The 19,582-nt window shown below is 66.0% G+C and overlaps 1 protein-coding gene across 7 annotated transcripts in view; it reads right to left on the reverse strand.

The window, feature by feature from the left end:
- NHSL2 (NHS like 2) overlaps window positions 1-19,582 on the reverse strand; it is a 34,073-nt gene that overhangs the window by 1,326 nt on the left and 13,165 nt on the right. For 3 of the 7 annotated variants that reach the window (XM_075106430.1, XM_075106436.1, XM_075106431.1), the window contains exons 2-6: window positions 6,440-6,592; window positions 5,452-5,588; window positions 5,094-5,298; window positions 3,961-4,092; window positions 54-2,261 (exon numbers count right to left, since the gene is read on the reverse strand). In XM_075106430.1, the coding sequence (XP_074962531.1) occupies window positions 54-2,261; window positions 3,961-4,092; window positions 5,094-5,298; window positions 5,452-5,588; window positions 6,440-6,592 (2,835 nt within the window). Of the gene's footprint in view, window positions 1-53; window positions 2,262-3,960; window positions 4,093-5,093; window positions 5,299-5,451; window positions 5,589-6,439; window positions 6,593-9,028; window positions 9,070-13,709; window positions 13,872-17,573; window positions 17,824-19,582 lie in introns of those variants that run through there. The other 4 variants (XM_075106433.1, XM_075106435.1, XM_075106437.1 and 1 more) reach the window with 4 other exon arrangements.

Below are 19,582 nucleotides of genomic sequence, written 5' to 3' on the forward strand. Positions count from 1 at the left end.
GGTGCCCCCTGTCCCTGGGGTGAAACCCGCCACAGGAGCAGGGAGACCCTCACCTTGCTCCCAGGCAGGGCCGCCAGCTTGTGCTGTGCCCAGGGCCTCTGGGGACGGCAGGTCCTCGGCGTCAGGGTTGCAGCAGGTGGGGTCGACGTCCAGAGTGATGATGGGGCTGGGGGTGGGCACCTGGTCCCCCACGCCAGCTCCCAGCTGCGCCGGGGCTGGGACGAGCGGCAGGTAGAGCACGCTGGGTTTTTTGGGCACTGGTGGTGGCACCTTGGCCTTCCTCCGCTCCCTCTCTGCGGCACCGCTCCGCTCCAGCCGTGGCTCATCTTCCAGGCTGTCCTGCGAGAGCCGCCGGGGTCCTGCTGGGGTGAGGGGCGAGGGGAGCTCCCCCGGACCCCTCCTCAGCTCCCCTTTCCGCAGCACCACGAAGCTGTCCTGCAGCTGCCCCTTCTCTTTGGTGGCAGCGCCCGGTGGGGACGTGGGTGACAGGGGACCCTCCTCCCGCAGAGCTGGGGGCTTGGGCAGGATGGTTGGGGGCCGCTTGGCCAGCGGCGGCTTCTCTGCCACGGGAGGCTTCACCTTCCTCTCTGGCGCCAGGCAGGGACCACGTGCCGGCTCCTCGGTGTGCTCCGCGCCGTCGGCGTTGTCCTCCGGCTCCGAGCGGCTGATGGAGCGGAGGCGGACGGAGCGGAGGTCGGACTGCGTGACCACCGGCATGATGGGCGTGATGGGGCTGGTCTTCTGGGCCAGCTTGGTGCCGAAGGTGGAGTCGGAGTGGTGCCGGCTGACCTTCGTCTTCCCCTTCAGGGAGATCTTCAGCCCCGAGAGGTCGAGGTGGGCAGGCGGCGTGAGTGGCAGGTCGAAGGACAGTCTGGATTTGGGGCTCCTCTCCATGGGGGATGTGGGGGGCAGCGAGGATTTCCTCTCAGGGACCAGCGGCCTCACCCGCACCTGGTGCGGGGAGTGCCCGAGGATGGCGGAGGTGGGAATGGTGGGAGTCGGGGTCTCCGACTGGCTGGAGTACCCGCTGGATGGGGACATCAGCCCTGTGGGCCTGCCTGGGGAGGAGGTCTTGAGGTCAGCCTCGGTGGAGACCTGGGAGGGTGTCGTGGCCCTGGAGACGGAGGGGGACGTGAGGGACTCGGAGCTGCCCCGTGCCTTGGCGCACTCGATGGCCGTGGTCCCTGTGGCCGTGCTCGAGCTGGAGAGGGACCGGTAGGGATCGCCAGCCTTCCAGTCTGTGAGATGCCACTGATGGGGGGCAGCCGTGCCGTCGGGCTCCCTCCCCACGCTCCCTTGGGGGTCTGCATGCACCAGCCGGTGGCCCTGGGGCTCCGGCGGGATGCACAGGCTCTTGGGTCGCTGCTCCTTGGGCAGCACTGAGCCAGGCCCTGCGTCGTCGTCCTGCCCCTCTTTAATCAGAGAGACGCTGCGTGTGGGTGGCGAGGGCTTCTTCTTCGCCTTCTTGAGGGAGATGCTCTTGGAGCGCTGCCGCCGCTGCCCCTCCTGCTCCAGCCCCAGGGAGACGTTGTCAGTGCTGGTGCTGCCCTCGGAGCTGGCGCTGGGGTAGCCCAGGGCGTAGTTGGCACTGCCCCGCCGCGTGTCGGCGTACATGATGTCCACGGAGCAGAGGGACCCCGAGTCGGTGGGCACCGACAGCGACCGCTCGCGGAACCGGCACCCTGCCCGCTCCACCTCCAGCCGCACCGGCTCTGCCGCCGGCTCTGGCTCCTCTTGGCTTCCCGGCAAGAAGTTCACCTTGGCTTCTCGGCCGTCGCACCTCTGGCCGCCCCCGGAGGTGTGGGGGGACTCAAGCACCGTGCCGGAGAAGGAGCCAGGCCCGTTGCTGCCCACATGCTCCTCCGTGGCGATGAAGAAGGAGGCGGTGGTGGCGGGCGAGCCTGGGCTGGGTGATGGGCTGGAGCCGCCTGGCGAGGTGCAGGTGGGCCCCTTGCCCTGGGTGGCGGTGGGGCTGGGGGGGCTCGTGTAGCCCAGGCCACTCCAGGGCGAGGGGAAGGGGGTGCCCTGCGGCCCGTTGCAGGTGGCGGCGCAGGGGGTGGCCGCGTTGTCCATGGCAGCAGGCGGCTGGCAGCAGCGAGCCCCGAGGTCGCTGAAGGTCTTCCTCAGTGGGGCAGAGAGGGGCTGGTGGGGGCTGATCTCCTGGGGCGTCTTCCCCCCGCTCGCGGCCTCAGGCACGAAGCTGCAGGAGAGGGACTCGGCAATGGGCACGCGTGTGTTGAATGTGGGGCCGTTGGCACCTCCTGCAAGGAAAGACACAGCCCGGGTGAGCATCATCCTGCTTCGCTCTGCCAGTGCGTGGGTGGCACGGTCCTGCCGTGCGTGCCACAGGGTCAGGATTGGTGGCACCCTGTGTGCCATGGGGCCAGGACTGGTGCCACCCCATGAGCCATGGGGCCAGGACTGGTGCCACCCCATGTGCCACGAGGCCAGGACTGGTGCCACTCCGTGTGCCACGGGGCCAGGACTGGTGCCACCCCATGAGCCATGGGGCCAGGACTGGTGCCACTCCATGAGCCACGGGGCCAGGACTGGTGCCACCCCATGAGCCATGGGGCCAGGACTGGTGCCACTCCGTGTGCCACGGAGCCAGGACTGGTGCCACCCCATGAGCCACGGGGCCAGGACTGGTGCCACTCCGTGTGCCACGGGGCCAGGACTGGTGCCACCCCATGAGCCACGGGGCCAGGACTGGTGCCACTCCGTCTGCCACGGAGCCAGGACTGGTGTCACCCGTGGCTGTTCTCTGGGGCTGCATCTCTGCCCCGGCATGAATTGGACCTGGGCAGACTGGAGGGGACAGGTCGACACCCTCTTACCAGATCACAGATGCTTTCCTTCCCCCTGTACTGGTGTGGCCATAACCCAAGTGGGGACAGTCCCTGGCCTGTGTTAACCCTCAAGCCTGGGATCTGTTGGCTGAGGTGTGCCTTGGACAACTTAGCCATGGCAGGAGTCTCCATCCATGGTGACCAAAGTGCTGCCCCGATGCTGCCCCGTGGTGGGGACACAGATGGAGGCAGAGTAAGGCATCACCAGCCAGGTCTGGGAGGGACGCAATGGCTCACAGTGCCACCTCCTCTCAGAACAGCCGGGACGGGGAAGGACCTGGGGAGCCCGCCCAGAGCACACCCAGCAGACCAGGGTGCTCAAAGATGCAGTGACTTGAGGTCTGACCGTCTCCAGGGGAGGAGTCGTGACAACTTTTTGGAGGTTTGGCCACTGTCTGGGGAAAAACGTTCCTCCTGCCCAGTGACAATTCCCCCTGGTGCAGCTGGTGCCATGGCTTCTCCTCCTCCTGTCCCTACCTGCCTCCAAGAAGAGTCTGGCTCTGGTTGCTCCACGCCTTCCATAGGGGAGGGCGCAACAAGGCCCCCGAGCCGGGATGGCTGCTGTCCCCATGGGGTCCAACACCAGTCTGCGGCTGCGCCGAGTGCTGCAGGCACCCTCAGCCGTGCGAGCATCCTCGGCACACTGGTGCAGACCAGTTCGCCAGCCCTGGCAAAGACCCAGGCAGGGTGCGTGCCCCGCAGCCCCGGCACCCTGCGCGCGAGGTCTGCCCGCAGCCGGGGCGGGTGGGCACGGGGCAGGGGCTGCCGGAGCTGAGGCTGGGTGACTAAGAAAAATTTTGGTGGCCTTCCTGCCTGTAAGTGTGCAGGACCCCGACTTGGGGTGACGGGCTGTCCCCCATGCCACGCCAGCCCCAGGGCCAGCCCAGTGTCACCAGCCTGCCCAGCACCTCGGTGTCCCAGCAGGGAGTAGATCCAGCATGGTGGCCTTTACCTCCCCAAGGCCAGGGCATCCCTGGGGAGCCCGTCTGTGCCCAGGCTGGCTGCCAGCCCCCGGCGTGGCTCTGCCCACCGTCAGGGCAGCTCCAGCAGGTGCCAGCCCTGCCCAGGCGCCGCTGGGGCACAGAAGTGGCTGCGCGGTTCTTGCCGTCACCTTGGTCTCGCAGGGACAGGTTAGGGAATCCGATAATGGTCCGTCTACGCCGCAGGGTGGACTTGGGGTTCATCGCGGTCTCTGTGTTAAACAGGGAGTGACGAGCACTCGCGTGCCTAGCAAAGTGCTGCCCTGTAGCCAAAACAAACACGCTGTACGTGGTGGTGCCAGGAGGGGCTGCCAGGGCGAGGGCTTGGCCCCCTCCGTTGCCGTGTGTCGCCCGGGTGTCCCCCGGCCTGGGATGGCGACGGCGGGCAGGAGCATGGGATGGCAGGAGGGCGGTGAGCCATGGGGGTGAGCCACGTGGGAGATGGAGGCACGGCGGGCGCTGTGGCAAGACGGAGATGCTGCAGATGGAGGTGGGATGCACGGAAAGCTGCGGAGACCGGTCCCGGTCTGCGTGACAGGCTCTGTCTGTGATGGTGGGGCCAGACCTTGCACTGCTGGGCTTTGTTGTTAATGGGGCCAGCGGCGCTGAGCCAGACTGGGGACATGGACATGAGGAGAGGGACCAGCGTGGTCCCAGCACAACTCTCCATGGTGGAGGAAAAGGGCCAAACGACGTCTTTTGCCTTCAGAGGTGCATCCTGCTCAGCTGCCAGGCCCAGGCTCCTACCTGGGAGCAGAGCGTGGCGCTCGTGCCTGCAAGGACCGGGCAGGACCACACTGCTGGGAGCTGCAGCCCCGCAAGGATGGATGGATGGATGGATGGATGGATGGATGGATGGATGGATGGATAGACAGGTGAGACAGGCTGGCCACATGGAGCATGGCGAGAGCCAAGGTGACAACAGAACTGGCTGGCTGGGCAGCACGGCAGAAACAAGAGACCAGACGGTGGTGTGGCTGGTGGATCAGACGCACAAAGTTGCGGATGGCAGGAGAGATGGATGGGAATGACAGATGCCAGCATGGCCCTGCTGTCCCCTGCTCTGCCTCCGGCGCCCGCCTGGCCCACGGGGACACAGGCTCACAGCCCCAGCACCCCCTCCCACCGCTGTGCACCCCGCCACAGCCAGACGCTGGGGCGCATCCTCGCCTGCACCCCGCAGCCTCCCCCCGGTGCCAGCTCAGTGCTGGCGCTGCCTCTCGCGCCTCTCCCCCCGCACCGTGCCGCAGGGGTGCTGCCCTACCCGAGACATTGATGGGGACGATGTTGGTTTGGACGGAGCAGGACTGATGCCACTGCTTCTCCTCCACGGTGGGCAGGGGGAAGGCCCTGCTCCAGGCTGGCTGCTTGTCTGGGCTGGTGGGGAGGCTCAGGGAGGCGTCAGGCGGCCGAGCACTGACCGCGGTCGTGCCCGCACTCTCCTCTTCGGTTGCTCGCCGGCTCGGGGGCTGCGGGGGGAAAGGCATGTGACCCACCAAAGGGATGAGGGTGGGACACAAACGGCTTCCCCCCCAGCCTTGCTGCCACTCCGGCTGCGCCAACCCCTCTCCTCCAGGCGATGCTGGGGCTGTGCCGCCCTGCCCCACCACCCCGGCACTCACCATAAGCACGAACTCGAGGCGCTTGGCGGGCGGGGGTCGGGGTGACGGCTCGGGGGGGGTGTCGGGGGGCAGGTGACCGGCGGCACGGAAGGTCTGCCCGGTGACCCTGCTCTCGGCGTACTGCTCCTCATACTCCTCTGCAAGAGAAACGGTGCCTGGGACCCTGCTCCAGCCGCCGGCTGGGGGTGAAGGTGTTTCCCCTGGGGCAGGAGGAACACAAAGGCATGTGTGTCTGTCCCGGCTGTCTGTCCCTGAGCTGGCTTGCCACCCCTGCCTGACACGGGCGGCTCAGGAGGTGAGGAAGGGAGACCCAGGGAGCAATGCCAGGGCTGGGGGAAGTCGAGGCAGTGCTGGACCCCGAGCAGCCCACCCGGCTCCTCCCGGGGGCTGCCTGGGGTCCTTCAGGGAAGCAGAGCCCTGCCAGGGACAGCCAGGAGGGAACTCAGTGCCTCCCCATCCTGTAATTTTTGAGCTAGTTAATGCCAGTCGTTATGGCCTGGCGGAAACCAGGTCTGCTCAGGCTGATTTAATGAGATTATAAACCGGGAGAAGGCTGGGCTGCTGATCTAATCGATGCCTGCAAAGCATCCGAGCCAAGGCTGTGTGACGGCTTGGTTAAGAAATTGGAAGGAAATAAAATCAACAGCCACGCTGATCCGGCTAGACAGATTGGCGGCCGGGTCTCCAAGGCCCTCGTGGGCAGAACCATGCCGCGGTGGGCCTGCCGGGCGCCCGTGGCCCCGGCAGCTGGTCTTGGCCCCGGGTGCTTTGCCGCATGCAGCAATGGTTTGGGAGCAGAGATTAGAGGGGGGCTGCTGGAGGCTGCTCCCCCCCAGGGACCCAAATCCTATGGCTTGGTGGGGTCAGAGGAGCAGCTTGGACACGTATACATGGGAGATGACCTCACTGCATGGTGGTCGTGTAGCCACGGCAGCGCCTGTCCCGGCCACCCTCACCAGCCCGCCACCGGCCCCTCTTGCCCTGCTACCTTGCAGCAAGCTCTGCAGGTTGAGCTGGGCCTCCTGGTGCAGCTGCTCCATGCCTGGCGGCCGCCCGGCCGCCAGGAAGACGTTCACCGGCTGCTGCCATGACAGCTTGGTGTGGGTGGCTTTCTTGCTCTCGAGGTCCAGGTTAGAGGTGGCTGCAAGCAGGAGGAAGCAGAGTGAGAGGGAGGCGGGCTGGCAGCTTCCTTGCGAGCACTGCTGCTGCCGGCCGACACCACGCTGGTGCAGCCTGCTCCTGTCCCAGGTCTCTCCAGGAACGCGGGGACTGGGATGTGGCTGTGTCCCGCCCTAGCAAAGCCACCCAGGCATGCTGCTGCTGGGTGCGACCAGACCCCATCACCGCCACCGCTGCTGCGCCGGGGGCTGGACGCCCTCCCCGCGGGCTGCCAGAGCAAGCCAGGAAGGGAGCAGGGTGAAATTGGGGAAGGAAGCAAGCCCTGTCGCCCTGGGTGACTGCCCAGCTGCTCCTGGGCGCAGGAAACACCCCACGCTCCGGTGAAGCAACCTCCAGGCTGCAGAACAGCAGAAGTTGCAACTGAAAAGGAGGGAGCGAAAGGGACACGGTGCCTTTCATCACAACGGTTTCAGCATTCTCAGCAAGGTTAACGTGCCCTGCCCCGTCTGTGGCTGCCCCACAAAGGTCTCCTGGGAAGGAAACCTCTGCAGGGGTGGGCCAGGCACTTGACCAGACCCTCTGAAACAACCATACTGGTGGAAAGGTCCCTGAGAGAAGGATTTGGGCTCGCTGGAGCAGTGCGGATGTGGGTTTCCTCCCCAGCACGGTTTGTGCCAGAGCCAAGGGAGTGCTGCTGCCGGCACGCTGCCTGCCGAGTGCATGCAAGCCCCAGTCCGGGCAGCGAAGGCAGAGTGCGGGTTTTTGAGCTCGTGGGTGACCAGGGTGTTACCCCCGAGGATTTAGGGCTAATCCTTCGCCAGCTCCCCCCGGTGTGGGCAGAGGGATGGCCACTGTCAGCACCAGGTGCTGCGCAAAGTCCTGTGCCCGGTGTCACCCACCGCGCTGGGTGTCACCCCTGGGGACCAGGGTCTGATGTCCCGTCACCCTGTCTGCTAGCTGGGACGTTCCTGCTCAGCAGCCAGCGCTGCTTCATCCGCCTGGCCAGGAGCATGCACATCCCGAGCTGGACTCACATGTTACAGGGAAGAGCAGCAAGCGTGGGGTGCCGGGGCTGAGGGCTTTCCGAAGGCGCTGGGGGTGCAGGCAGGCTCTGCCTGCGTGCCCCTCCCCATCCCCATCGGTCAAGGCGCTCCTATTACCAGCGTGACAAACACAACAAACACTTCCCCTCTGGCGCCCGCGGTGCAAGGGGTGCTCATCCCCAGCGAGCACGCCAACGCCCCAGCTGCCAAACCGCAGCCGCCTCTGGCCACAGCATCCTGCTTCACACCAGAACCCAGCCGGGGTAGCGACAGCGATCCCGCTTGCCTGGGTGAAGGCTAACGGCCCCAAAATGGGATCAGGCTCCCCGGCACAAACCATGTCCCCCTCTTCCTGCACTGTTGGGTCAGCCGTGCCCTGGCTCTGCATCCCGAGCATCACCCCTGCTGCCCACGGCTGCCATCCTGCCCGCGGTACCGTCCTGCCCACCCTTCCCCCCGCTCTGGCTGATAGAGCGGCGGAGCCTGCACAACACCCAGCACCCGAAAGCAAGGTGCCACGTCCCCAGCCTAGTTACTTTTTTAATTTGTGTTACCATAACGACATGCCTTAACACCAGGAGCTTTTTTTCACTTTTTTTTTTTCTCCTTTAAATAATTTGACTCGTTTCCATATCAACCAAGAGGTGTCGGGGCGTGTGTGTGTGTGTATAAACCACGCTGAAGCTTCGCCTGGCTGCAGAGCCCCCAGCCTGGAGAGCAGTGCCATGCAGCCAGGGATGGAGTTTTCCCTGCTGCGGGTGAACGTAGCCCCCTTTTCTCCCACAGGAACGGGGCTTTTCCTCCTCTCGACCCCCTGTTTGGTGCCTGCCAGGAGGTGATGCCCCGAGGGGCCGGGGGTCCTGACAAAGGGGCAGAAGGAGCCCTGTGCCCTGGCCTCTGCCTCGTCCCATGTGCCCAGTTGCCCCCCGGGGTTGGGAGCTGGGAGCGTGGCTGGGCATGGGGCAGGGTTGGGGCATCTCCCGAAAAACCTGACCTACATGCAGCAGGAAGGGAGGGGGTGCAGGGGGCCAGGGAGCACACGTTCGTCTCTGCAGACCCCAGTCCCCCAACCTGCTCTCTTTGATGACGTGGGGCTCCGCGGATGCCCCTCCCTTTCTGAGAGCACCCCAAGGGCGGACCCTGCACCCTGGCTCGCTGCACCCCTCCACCTGGCTCGCACAGATCCAGCCTTCGGCCTTGGCTGTTGCCGACGCTCCTCACCTTCTGCCCACACGTCCCCCAACGGCCACCCCCACCACTCCCCACAGCAGCTAGAGGGTGTCCCCCCAAAACTCGGCAACACCCCAAAGCCCAGCCCCCTGCTGCCCCCCCCCTCCCCGAGTCACCCAGTGCCAGCATCCTGATGGGGGTCCAGCCCCCACCATCCTCCCCAGAACCGCAGCACAAGAGCTTACCTCCACAGCCTCGGCCCCGCTGCCGGGGCACCCCCGGGCACCCACCCTGCGGGCGCCAACCACATGGGCAAACCGCAGCACCGAAACCCGGGTCCACCCTGGGGCGAAGCGGAAGCGTGCCCGGGCGGCCGGCGAGGGGGGCCCAGCTCCCTGCCCTGCCCACGTGAGCTGCAGGCAGCGAAGAGAGGGCAGCGTGGCCAGCTGGTGCTGCACAAAGGGGGAAAGGGCAGTGTGGGCGGTCAGGGTGGGGGTCCCTGCCCTACAGGGCTTTCCACCCTTTGCAGACACGCACTCGTTTGGGAACGCAAGCGAGCCGGTGCCATCCTGAGCTGACACAGGCAGCAGCGCAGGCATCGCCGAGCCGCTGGTGGGGCTGGTTTCATCTTCCCAGCAGAAGCAGCAGCTGAGGAGGAGAAGGGGTGGGGAAGGGGGCATTGAGCCAAGCACCTCTCTGGCAGCCCAGGCACCCCAAAGCTGTGCCCCGAGGGGTCGCACCGTGCTTGCACTACCCTGCATGCAACAGCGAGCGTGACACCCTGATGTTCTGGCTTTTGCTCCTCAGGAGCAGTCGCTCAGAGGGTGTTTTGGGCACAGCCCCAGTAGTCACTCACGGCCCTGCATCACGCGGCGGCTTGGCGACGTGGTGCGAGGGGCCAGCAGCCCGGCCCGAGGCAGGGGCTGATAAAGCAGCACTGCTGCCAGCGCTCCCGAGGGCTGGGCTGTTTTCAGAAGCGGCTCAGTGCAAGCTTGGGGCAAGAGCCGGTTTGGGATGTCCGTGCGAGCCGCGGCTGCCACCCGCATCCCCAGCCCAGCCAGAACGTGCAGCGGGAGGACACGGCGGCCATCAGGAGCGGCACGGCCACTGCAGAGCCTGCTGCCCTTGGCGGTGACCCTCCTGCCAAGCTTATCGGTGACAGGCTCAAATATGAAATGCCTCTGAGGGGGCCCCCACCCCGTGGCAAATGCCTGTGGGAGGTGAAGGGTGTCCTGGGAAAGCAGAGCTGCGGGGCCGGCTCCATCCCACACATCCCCAGCACTCCTGACCTGAGCCTGGCCAGCCTCGCTGCTGGGGGGAAACTGAGGCACGACTGGTGGCAGGGGGGACACCCTCTCTGCCCCGGGGCTTGTGGAGGGGAGCAGGCAGCAGCCCCGGCTGTGCCCGGAGACAGGCGCAGCCATGGGCAGAGGTGTTAACAACAGACGGCTGAAGGCCAGGGCTGCTGGAGGCTGCTCCCCACATCACCCTGTGTCTCCTGGGGGGTGGTCTCTGCCCTCTCAGGGCTGCAGGCTGGCAGCAGCGAGCTCTGACCCTCGCCCTGGGGCTGGACACAGGGGCACGGCAGCATCCCACTGGGATCGTCCCCACCAGGCTGCCCGGGGCAGGGGTGCGAGCCAGCACCATCAGCCACAGCGGGTGCTGCTACCTCTGTAACAGCTCGCACAGTCTCACTGAGCGCGAGCGAGTGTTCAGGCTTGGGACGCCACGGCCGCTGTGGGTGTATAAGGACCGGGGCTGAAGCCAAGGGGAGTTTAAGCCAAGGGGAGCTGAGCTTCACTCTCCCCTGGGAGAAGAGCATCCCTTCAGGACCCTCAGCTGCAGAGCACAGTGTACCTGCCCTCCACGAGCTTCTCCCTGAGTCACCCCGCTCCACACCAGCATCCCTATTTACCTACTGCCCAGGCATCCCGGATCCACAGGGAGATATTTGACAGAGCCATCAGGAGTTGTTTCAATTCAGGCCAAAGCTCCTGTGAGATGATGCCTCTTGCTCGAGCTCGCCGCCAAACTTTCCCTTCTCAAGCTCGCTCCGAGCGAGCGGGAAGCGCCGGCAATGCAGACGGTGCTGCTCGGTTCCTCGCTGCCGATGCAGAGGTACCACAGGAGTGATGTAACGGCAGCAGCAGGCGATGCACCATTAGCAGAGCAGCCATGGCAACGGGTATCGGCACAGCAGCAAGCCAGCCGCTGCCGCTGCCGGTCCTAGCACACCGGAGGACGAGGACTGCAAACTTGGAGGCTAAGACTGATCCTGACAGCAACCCAAACCCCACCGGCAAGAGCTGATACGTCGCAGTGCCAGCAACATATGCCACCGGCTTCGAGCAAGCGCCCCGGCCCGCCGCCGGTACCACGACTGCTCGCTCCCAGCGCGTGCGGCTTGATGACATTCCCTGTGGTACGGAGCCAAAGCGCACGCTGCTCTGCAACGAGCAGAGAGGAAGAGAAAAGAGCAAACAGCGGGAGCTGGCAGCAGCCACGGAAAGCGCCTCCTGTCCCAAGCTCAGCCCCCGCTGACCTCGGACCCACCGGTCCAGCTGCCCCGCTGCGATGTGGACCTGCCCGCCTTGCTGCAACCACTCACCATGTGTGGGCTGAAGCGCAGCCCTGCCCAAACCTGGGCCCCCCCTGGGACATCGTCCCTCCGCTACACGTCTTGGTGGCACATCGCAGAGCCCTCGGCAAGGCACAGCCATCCTTACAGCCGTCTGAGCTGCTGGTGGCTGAGGCCGGAGGGTCTGGAAGCTTTAGGGAGGGGTGACTATGCCGGGATGCCGATGTTGCCCTGCACAGCGTGTCTGCATTCTCCTGGCACAGGCGCCCTGCAGGACCATGGGACACTGAAGAGTAACACCACCCTGTGGCACCGCATCTGTCAGAGCTTCTTGGCTCTTCTCATTCACCATGCAATCAGCTGGTTTTTGTACCGACCAGAGATAACAGCACTGCAGAAGTTGCTAGCAGGGGTGGTGGGTTTGGCAGCTGTGAGGGTCACTCAGCTCGTGGGGAGAAGGCTGGATTATGTGAAAGGTTTCTATCAAAACCACCAGCATCAAAACAGTCAATAATATCACCGCCCATCAGTAGGGCTCAGAGTTAACAGTGCGCTAGGGCACTCTGCCTGCCTGGCCCTGCGATGAGATCTGGTAAAACAGACAAAAGCCCTCTTTCCCCAGCCAGATCCCAAGTGATCCATCACCTTTGCCTCATGCCTTGTGTAGGGCAGGAGCAGAGGGGATGTGTGTGCTCCACACAGACGGTGTCAGCCGTGGCCCCCCACAGACCAGGGGAGCCTCCTGTGGTGGGGTACCCTGCCATGGTAGGAGCAGGGTGACAGGGGAACGGTGGCACCAGTGAAAGTGCCCGCGAGCTGCGGCACCGCTGGCTTGGTGACTGCCCTTGAGCTAGGCGGGTGCAGAGGCCGGGGGCTACTGGGGAAAAGCTGCTCTGGGTACGTCTGGCCCCAGCAACGCGAGCGGGGACCCTGTCAGGGAGTTTTGGCAGGCAGGGGAGGCGCGTGTGCTGCGGGGAGGATTGGCCAGCGAGGCCGGCACAGGAGGAGCCCCGGCGCACCATCCGCCCGTGCTGCGGGGACGGGAACTGCCCGTGGCTGCGCTCGCGGCAGGGCTTGGCCCGGTACCACAGCTGGCCGAGATGCCATTCCCTGCCAAGGGGCCGAGAGCCACCGCTCCTGAGGACGGAGCAGCAGCCCCGGTACTGGTGGAGGCTGCTCTGGGCTTGGCCCCGGGCGCTCTCATCACCCTGCCTTTGCCATCCCAGAGCCTGGCTGGACCCAGGTCCCTGCAGCAAGCCATCAGCCATGGGCAGCAGGACGAGACCCCTTGGAGCCCTTCTCCCAGCCCTGCCGCAGCTCCCTGGCAGCCTGGCTTACTCCTCGTATCGTAACCCTCACTCTCACGCGCTTCCCAGCCAAAGAACCAAGCGCAAGCCTTTCCCGAGAGCCTCAGGAAACCCGGCATGGCAACCTGCCAGGACCAGCCCCAGCCAGTCCTTGGCACCCCGGCACAGCATCGCCGCGCGCCACGGCCAAGGGCACGGCACGGGGCGGCCGAGGCCAGCTGCCCGCTAGCTTTCCCGCGGTGATGTCCCCAGCCTGGCCGGGACGCTCTGGCAGCACGTGGGTGCCCGTGGCAGCGCTCGCGGCTCTCCCAGGCGCGTGGGCTGCCTGTGCCGGCGCGGCTGCAGCCCCTTGCCGGACAGGGGTGCTTCCAGGAAAGCACCATTTCCCCTGTGCCCAGCTGGTTTTACACTCCGCGGGGCCGGGACAATGCGAGGAAGTTGCCTGAGAGGGGAATGTAGCCAGGCCCCAGGACAAAGGGGCCCAAGATGTGAAATCAGCCACAGCAGGAGCGACGGCAAGGGTAGCGAGAGCAGCATGGGCCCCACTGACTGCGATGTGGGCTGACCCACGCTCCTGTGGGTCCCCGCTCCTGCTGCCACCAGCAAGCAACAGCTGCCAGGTGGGTACAGCACCACAGGGCCGGGCAGGATCCATCCCAGCGGGGCTCAGCCCCAGCCCGAGGAGCGGTCGGTGGGATGCATGGGCGAGGGTCTCTGATTCTTTTGCTTTGCCAGAGAACAAGGACACCCCAATGGGCAGGGGAACTGCAGCAAGGATTTAAAACGGAAGGAGACACACCACAGTCAAGGACAGGCTGGGAAAGGCGGGACAAGACCCGCACGGCCGGAAAGCACCGACCCCGTGGCTATTGCACGGCCTCTGGAGATGAGACCCTCTGCAGCCCCATGCCCGAAGGTCACGCCAACCCAGGGTCTTGCCCTGCAGAGCGAAGGCACCTGCAAACTCCACTGCCCTCGTTGCCCGCTGCTCCTGGGGGAGGCTGCCCCGCTGCCCGCCCCTGCCCACGCTGCCTGCCTTACCTCCGCGGTGCCAGGGCGCCAGGAGCCACTCTGCCTTGGCCATGGCTGCGGGCGCAGGCAGGGGGCTGCTCGCTCCTGCCGCCCGGGAGCCCTTGCTTCAAACACAGGGCGAGAGAAGTGAGCTTCCTCTGCCTTCCCTGCCTGCAGCCAGTTCCAGCCCAGGGGAAGAGGAAGCGACCAGGAACTGGCTGTTTGAGTCAGCACCACAGCCCATTGTCCCGGCCCCGGCCCCTCTTCCTTCCCTGCCACCGGCCCGGGGAGGCATGGCCGAGGGGCCATGGTTTTGCACAGCCCGTTCTCCATCCGCCCACCCTGCCGGCGGCTCACCCGGGGGTCGTGCAGAGGCGGTGGGTCAGGGCAGAGGGTCTCGTCCCTCTCTCTGTACATCCCTGCTGCAGCACCCGGAGAGGGGACAGGGTCCTGGGGGCCATGGCAAGGACACGCTGGAGTCCCCCCTGGCTGATCCAGGAGCCAAAACATCCCCCAGCCATGTCCAGAGCAGCAACCAGCACCATCTGAAAGCCACGGGTGACCTGGGGGGACACCAGAGCATGCTGGCTCGCCCCCTGCCCCAGCAGAGCACGCTGTTCCTGCATGTCCCAGCTGGAGCAGCCTTCAGCATCCTCACCTGGAAATCAGCGCCCCAGAGCCTGCTGCTGCCTCCCGGCTGGGTCGAGCTGCCTTCTCCCCCCAGCCTCCCTACACTTATTAGCTAAAAAATAGTGGGGGGCCTTTCTGAATTCACCTGACTTTGCCCTGGGAGCTGCAAGAACCCCCAGAGCCTCCTCTCGCTTTGCTCCTTCCAAAAGACGCGAGCAATGGCTCCTTGGGGACCACTTTCCCAGCGCCCCAGGGGTTTGTCAAGCTGAGCCTGCTTTTCCCGGAGGATGGAGGCTCCTGGGAGCCAGAACTGCCGCAGAGGTGGGAATGCAGCCCCAAGCCCTGGCTTACTTCGGGAGGTGGCTTTGGGGCTGCTGGGGCAGCGCGGGGAGCACGTGCCTTGCTGGGGGCTGGTACCATCCACCCCCATACCGGGCACCCAGCGATGCCGCAGACCCAAATGAAGGGATGGGTAAAGGACGGCAGATACCAGCAGAGTTTTGCCCCGGCAACCCAGGCAGCACTTGCACGTGGCTCTGACAGCCAGGGGTATAAAGAGACCTGCCCCAATGGCTGGTGCTTCTTCCAGGACCCCGTTCTGCGATTATTGTGCCAGCCAAGGGCGGACACAAGAACTGGAGAGCTGCCTCCCAGCCCCACCACACCACTGGGCACAGAGACCTGCTAACTCATCACATTGGTTCCAGCAGCCTACGAGCACGCTGCCTTCTCTGATGAGCCCCTCCAAACACTGCCACGCTTGCAAGAAGCATCCTGGGGTGAAGAGCAGCCTGCTCCGCTCTTCCGATGTGCAAGGAAGGGGTGCAGGGGGATGCGAGCCCCCACCAGCGTTAGAAAGGCATCAAAGAGAAGTTTTGGCCAAGCCGGAAGAGCTAAGGTTCGCACGCCCCTGATTCACACAGCCTTGCCCAGCCTGTCGGGACATGGAGGCTGGATTTTAACGATCAGGGATGCCAACGTAAAGACCCCTCCATGCGTTGCCCTGTGCACGGGGCAGAAGAATGTTCCTGCCTGAGATGAGCCAAGGTACCTCCTGGTACGGCGGGTCCCTGCCCTCCTCTCCCAGCCTGCAGGCGTCCCACCCTGCCAGCAACGCAGACCCACCGCAGGGCTGCTTCTTATCAAGTTTCGGCTCCCTCCCCTCAGCAGATAAGCTCCAGTCTGGACCTGACGCCGCCTCTCCGCAAGGAAGCCTGCGTGTAGCTGCTCCGGAATGCCAAGGCATTGAGGTCTTAGCAGTCCCAAGCCTAACCTGCCTGGGAGCATCCAAGCCCCAGCTTCACACCCGAGATGCGTTTCGAGCTGTCCAGTGCCAAATCTCATTCCTCCCTGCCCCCAGCAGCCAGGCGCAGGTCTGTCATCTCCCCGGGGGAGGCCAGGCACCGGGAGGACGATCTGCGGGAGATCTCTGTGCTGGCACGGAGACGTGCCCCGCACCCGGGGACAGAGATGAGGCAGCTTCGGCACAAAGGCAGGCCTCGCCACCCCCCCTTGGGCTCTTCCCGGCAGCACGGGGAAGGCGATTTGCAGCTCCCAAGAATCCCTTTGAAGATGCAGAAGTACGATTAGCTCCCGTCCCATTCTGAGCCGCACCGGACAGTTGCACGGGTGGGAGAGGCAGGCAGGGAGCAGGCCGGCATCCTGCGGCCCCCTCTGAGCCCAGCAGTCCAGTCGCTGCCCACCTCTTGTGCCCTGCAAGATGGGAGCCAAGGGCAATATGCTGGGTACCGATGGGCACAGCGTCCTTCGCCCCTCAGGACCCACCAGGTCAGCATCCCTCCCGATACCCCGTGCAACTCAAAGCTCTTTTGCCCCATTTCAGTCCTTTGCAATAATCGCTACAACGGCAGCTGCAAAATTAAGACAGAGACAGGCTGTACTTCCACCCCCTCTGCCCGCTAATTATTAAGCTGTGACAGTCACTTGGGCTGTGACAATCACTCCCCATTTTCTTGCAGCTTCTACGCAATTTTCCTGAGGTCTCTCCCAGGGCTGGCAGCTCCCTGCTGCTGCCCGTGCTGCTGTGCCCCGGCTCTCGAGCCAGCGGCCAAAGGGCAGCGGGTGCAGGAGCTGGGGCCAACAGAGCCCTCAGACGGGCCTCTGAGCCAGGAGTGGTGGCAGACCCCAGCATCCCAGGTCTTCTGGCATTTCCAGGAGCTGGGCTGGGTCAGGGAGGGGAGCCGGAGTCCTGGGTGTCTGGAAAGGGTTGCTGAACTGCCTGGGCCAGCCAGGTGGGGACAACAGAGTGACCGGACAGGTCCTGCCTGCTTGTTTGACCCAACTTTTCCAGAGGGCACCTGCTCTCAGCTGCCTGCTCCAGCCCAGAGCGAGCCCCCCACTCGCACTGCTGCCCCAGAGGCCCCCTTGCAGATTTTCAGGGCTTTCTGCCTGCCCTTGGTAATTTGTGGTATGGGGTCCCTCAGAGACACCCACTACCTCTGCAATCGGTGGGAGAAGGGGGCTGGGGGTGAAGGGGGCTATGCGGGCACGGGCTCTCTGCCTGGGCAGGACCCAGCTCTAGGGCCAGCAAGTGCAAGGCCTCCCTGCTGCTGGGGCTGGCTCCCCACACCTTGGGGCTGGCTCCCTGCTGCCCGGGGGGGGCTCCCCATCGTTGGAGCTGGTTCACCACAGCTCAGGGTTGGCTCCCCGCTACCTGGGTCTGGCTCCCCACGGTTGGAGGTGGCTCCCCACAGCCTGGGGCTGGCTCCCCGCTGCCCGGGGCTGGCTCCCCACGGTTGGAGCTGGCTCCCCACAGCCTGGGGCTGGCTCCCCACGGCTGGGGCCCGCTCCCTACGGTTGGAGCTGGCTCCCCGCAGCCTGGGGCTGGCTCCCCGCAGCCCGGGGCTGGCTCCCCGCTGCCCGGGGCTGGCTCCCCACGGCTGGGGCTGGCTCCTCGCTGCCCGGAGCTGGCTCCCCGGCGCCCGGTGTGGGTCAGCACCTGTTCCACACGCCGCAGGACCGTGGTCGGCCCCACCACGAGCCCCATCCCCGACCGTCCCCCCCGGCGAGGCCAAGCCCCAGCTGGAGGTGACCTCTGCCCGTGTCCTCCAAGCGACCCAACGCGGCCGGGCAGCCGGAGTGGGGGTCGGGGGGGGGGGGGGGGGCCGCGGCGGGGGCCAAGCCTCCCCCTACCCTGCCGCCGCAGCCGGCTCCAGCTCGGGCCGCGGGGCCGGGGGCGGCGGGGGGCTGCGGGGGGCAGCGCGGGGAGCGGCTCCGGTCCCGCCCCGTCCCGTCCCCCGGTACCTGTTGCCGAGCGCATCCTGCCCCGCCGCTGGCTGCGCGGCGCCTTCCGCTGCGCGTTGCCCATCCTCCGCCGCGGCGGGCCCGGCCCAGGTGGTCAGAGCGCCGCCGCCCCCGGGCCGCTCCCCGCCGCCTCCATGCCTCCCCCGCCGCCGGGCCCGCCGCGCCGCGCGGGGAGGAGCCGCCGGGCCGGGCCGGGCCGAGCCCCGCCGGGCCGCATCGCATGGCACCGCTCCGGGCTCCCCCCGCCCCGCCGCACCGGCCCGACCGCCCCCTCGGAGCCCGCCCGCCGCGCCGGGGCCGCCGAGCCCAGCCCAGCCCAGCCGAGCCGAGCCGAGCCGAGCCGAGCCGAGCCGAGCCGAGCCGAGCGGGCGCCCAATGGCGGCTGCTGCGGGGGACGGACGGGGGCAGCGGGAGGCTGGGGGCGGCGGGGGGCACCGGGGCTGGGCGGCCCCCGGGTGATGGGGCTGGGTGGGTGTACCGGGGCTGGGCAACCCCTGGAGTGATGGGGCTGGGTGGGGGATACCGGGGCTGGGCAGCCCCTGGAGTGATGGGGCTGGAGATGTGGGGGGGGACACTGGTGCTGGGCAGCTCCCAGAGTGATGGAGTTGGGTGGGGGTACCGGGGCTCGGCAGCTCCCAGAGTGATGGAGTTGGGTGGGGGTACCGGGACTGGGCAGCTCCCAGAGTGATGGAGTTGGGTGGGGGATACCGGGGCTGGGCAGTCCCCAGGGTGAAGGGCCTGGGTGGGGGGTCCCGAGGCTGGGCAGCCACTGAGGGGAGCTGGGGCTGGGGCTGGACCCAAGGCTGGCCCTGTGGGGTGGCTGGCTGTGCAGGGGATGGATGGAGGCAAGAGGGCAGGGAGCATGGCAGCTCTGAGAGCAGCCTGAGCCGTGTGCTGGTGCAGTGAGGGGCAGGAGGGTGTGGGGTGAGCTCTTGGGGCCAGTGCCCCATGGGGAAAGCCTGTGTGAGAGCCATGAGGCACTGCAAGAGCCAGACCTGTGGGTGATGGGGTCTTGGCAGGAGAAAAAGAGGGTGTTTCTGGCTGGCAGCACCTCCAGCAGCCCCAGCCCGGGCACTGAGCATCCCTGGCACTGCCACATCTGCACAAGGCTGAGCTGCGCTCGGGGACCCCCCATGAGAGGGCTGCACGCCTGGATCAACTATTGCCCTTGGGCTCCTTCTTCCCCCAGCCCAAACCTCACCATATCCCTCTGATGGGATAAAAAACACTCCCCGGTTAGGGAAAACTTGTTCAATGTGCCCCGGCCTCCAGCAAACAAATGACCCTTTGCACCCAGGAGCCGGAGGTACTCCGTGATGGCTCGGGCCAGCCGCGCCATCCCAGGCCACAGCATCCCTTACATGCCGAAGCTCAGCATCCGCGTAGCGACAGAAAGGACCAGAAAGCGCTGGGAGGTTGTTATGGAAACAGCCACAAATTGGATCAGTACTTGGCGCAAGGAGCGGTTTGTGTGACTGATGTGGGAGCAGGTGGGTGTGACAGCCGCAGCGGTGCGGGGGCCCCGCGGTGGCACCCCCGGCTCCCGCAGCCCCGTGCTGTGCACCCGTGCAGGGGCAGGGCTGCGACAGCGCCTCAGCTCGCGGGGACGGCCCACGATGGGGCCGCAGCAGGAGCTGCAGACAGCGCAGGCGCACTCCCACCTTGCCCTGGCCTCCGGGAAAACAAAGGACTGAGGTGAGCCTCAGGTGGTTTGTAGAAATGCCATCGAGAAAATATTTTCTCCCATTCCCCCAAGGCCCCAGCCAGGCCATGGCACGTGGTGTCGAGCCAGGCTGCAGCAGCACCTCTGCAAGTGGCCCCATTGTGGGTTGCGGGGTCCACGATTTGACAGCACAGCGTCTTTCCGCACCCCATCCCAGGGAGCCGAGCAAGCTACGCATCACTCCTAGCTACTCATCATCTGTTGCGGTGAAGCCCTAGACCCCAGCCCCTCCTCCGGGCCCTGAGGGCGCACGCAGCTCGCCTGCGCTTTCCCAACTGCACACTTC

Source organism: Phalacrocorax aristotelis, chromosome 11 (assembly GCF_949628215.1).
Source record: "Phalacrocorax aristotelis chromosome 11, bGulAri2.1, whole genome shotgun sequence".
Taxonomy (NCBI): Eukaryota; Metazoa; Chordata; class Aves; order Suliformes; family Phalacrocoracidae; genus Phalacrocorax; species Phalacrocorax aristotelis.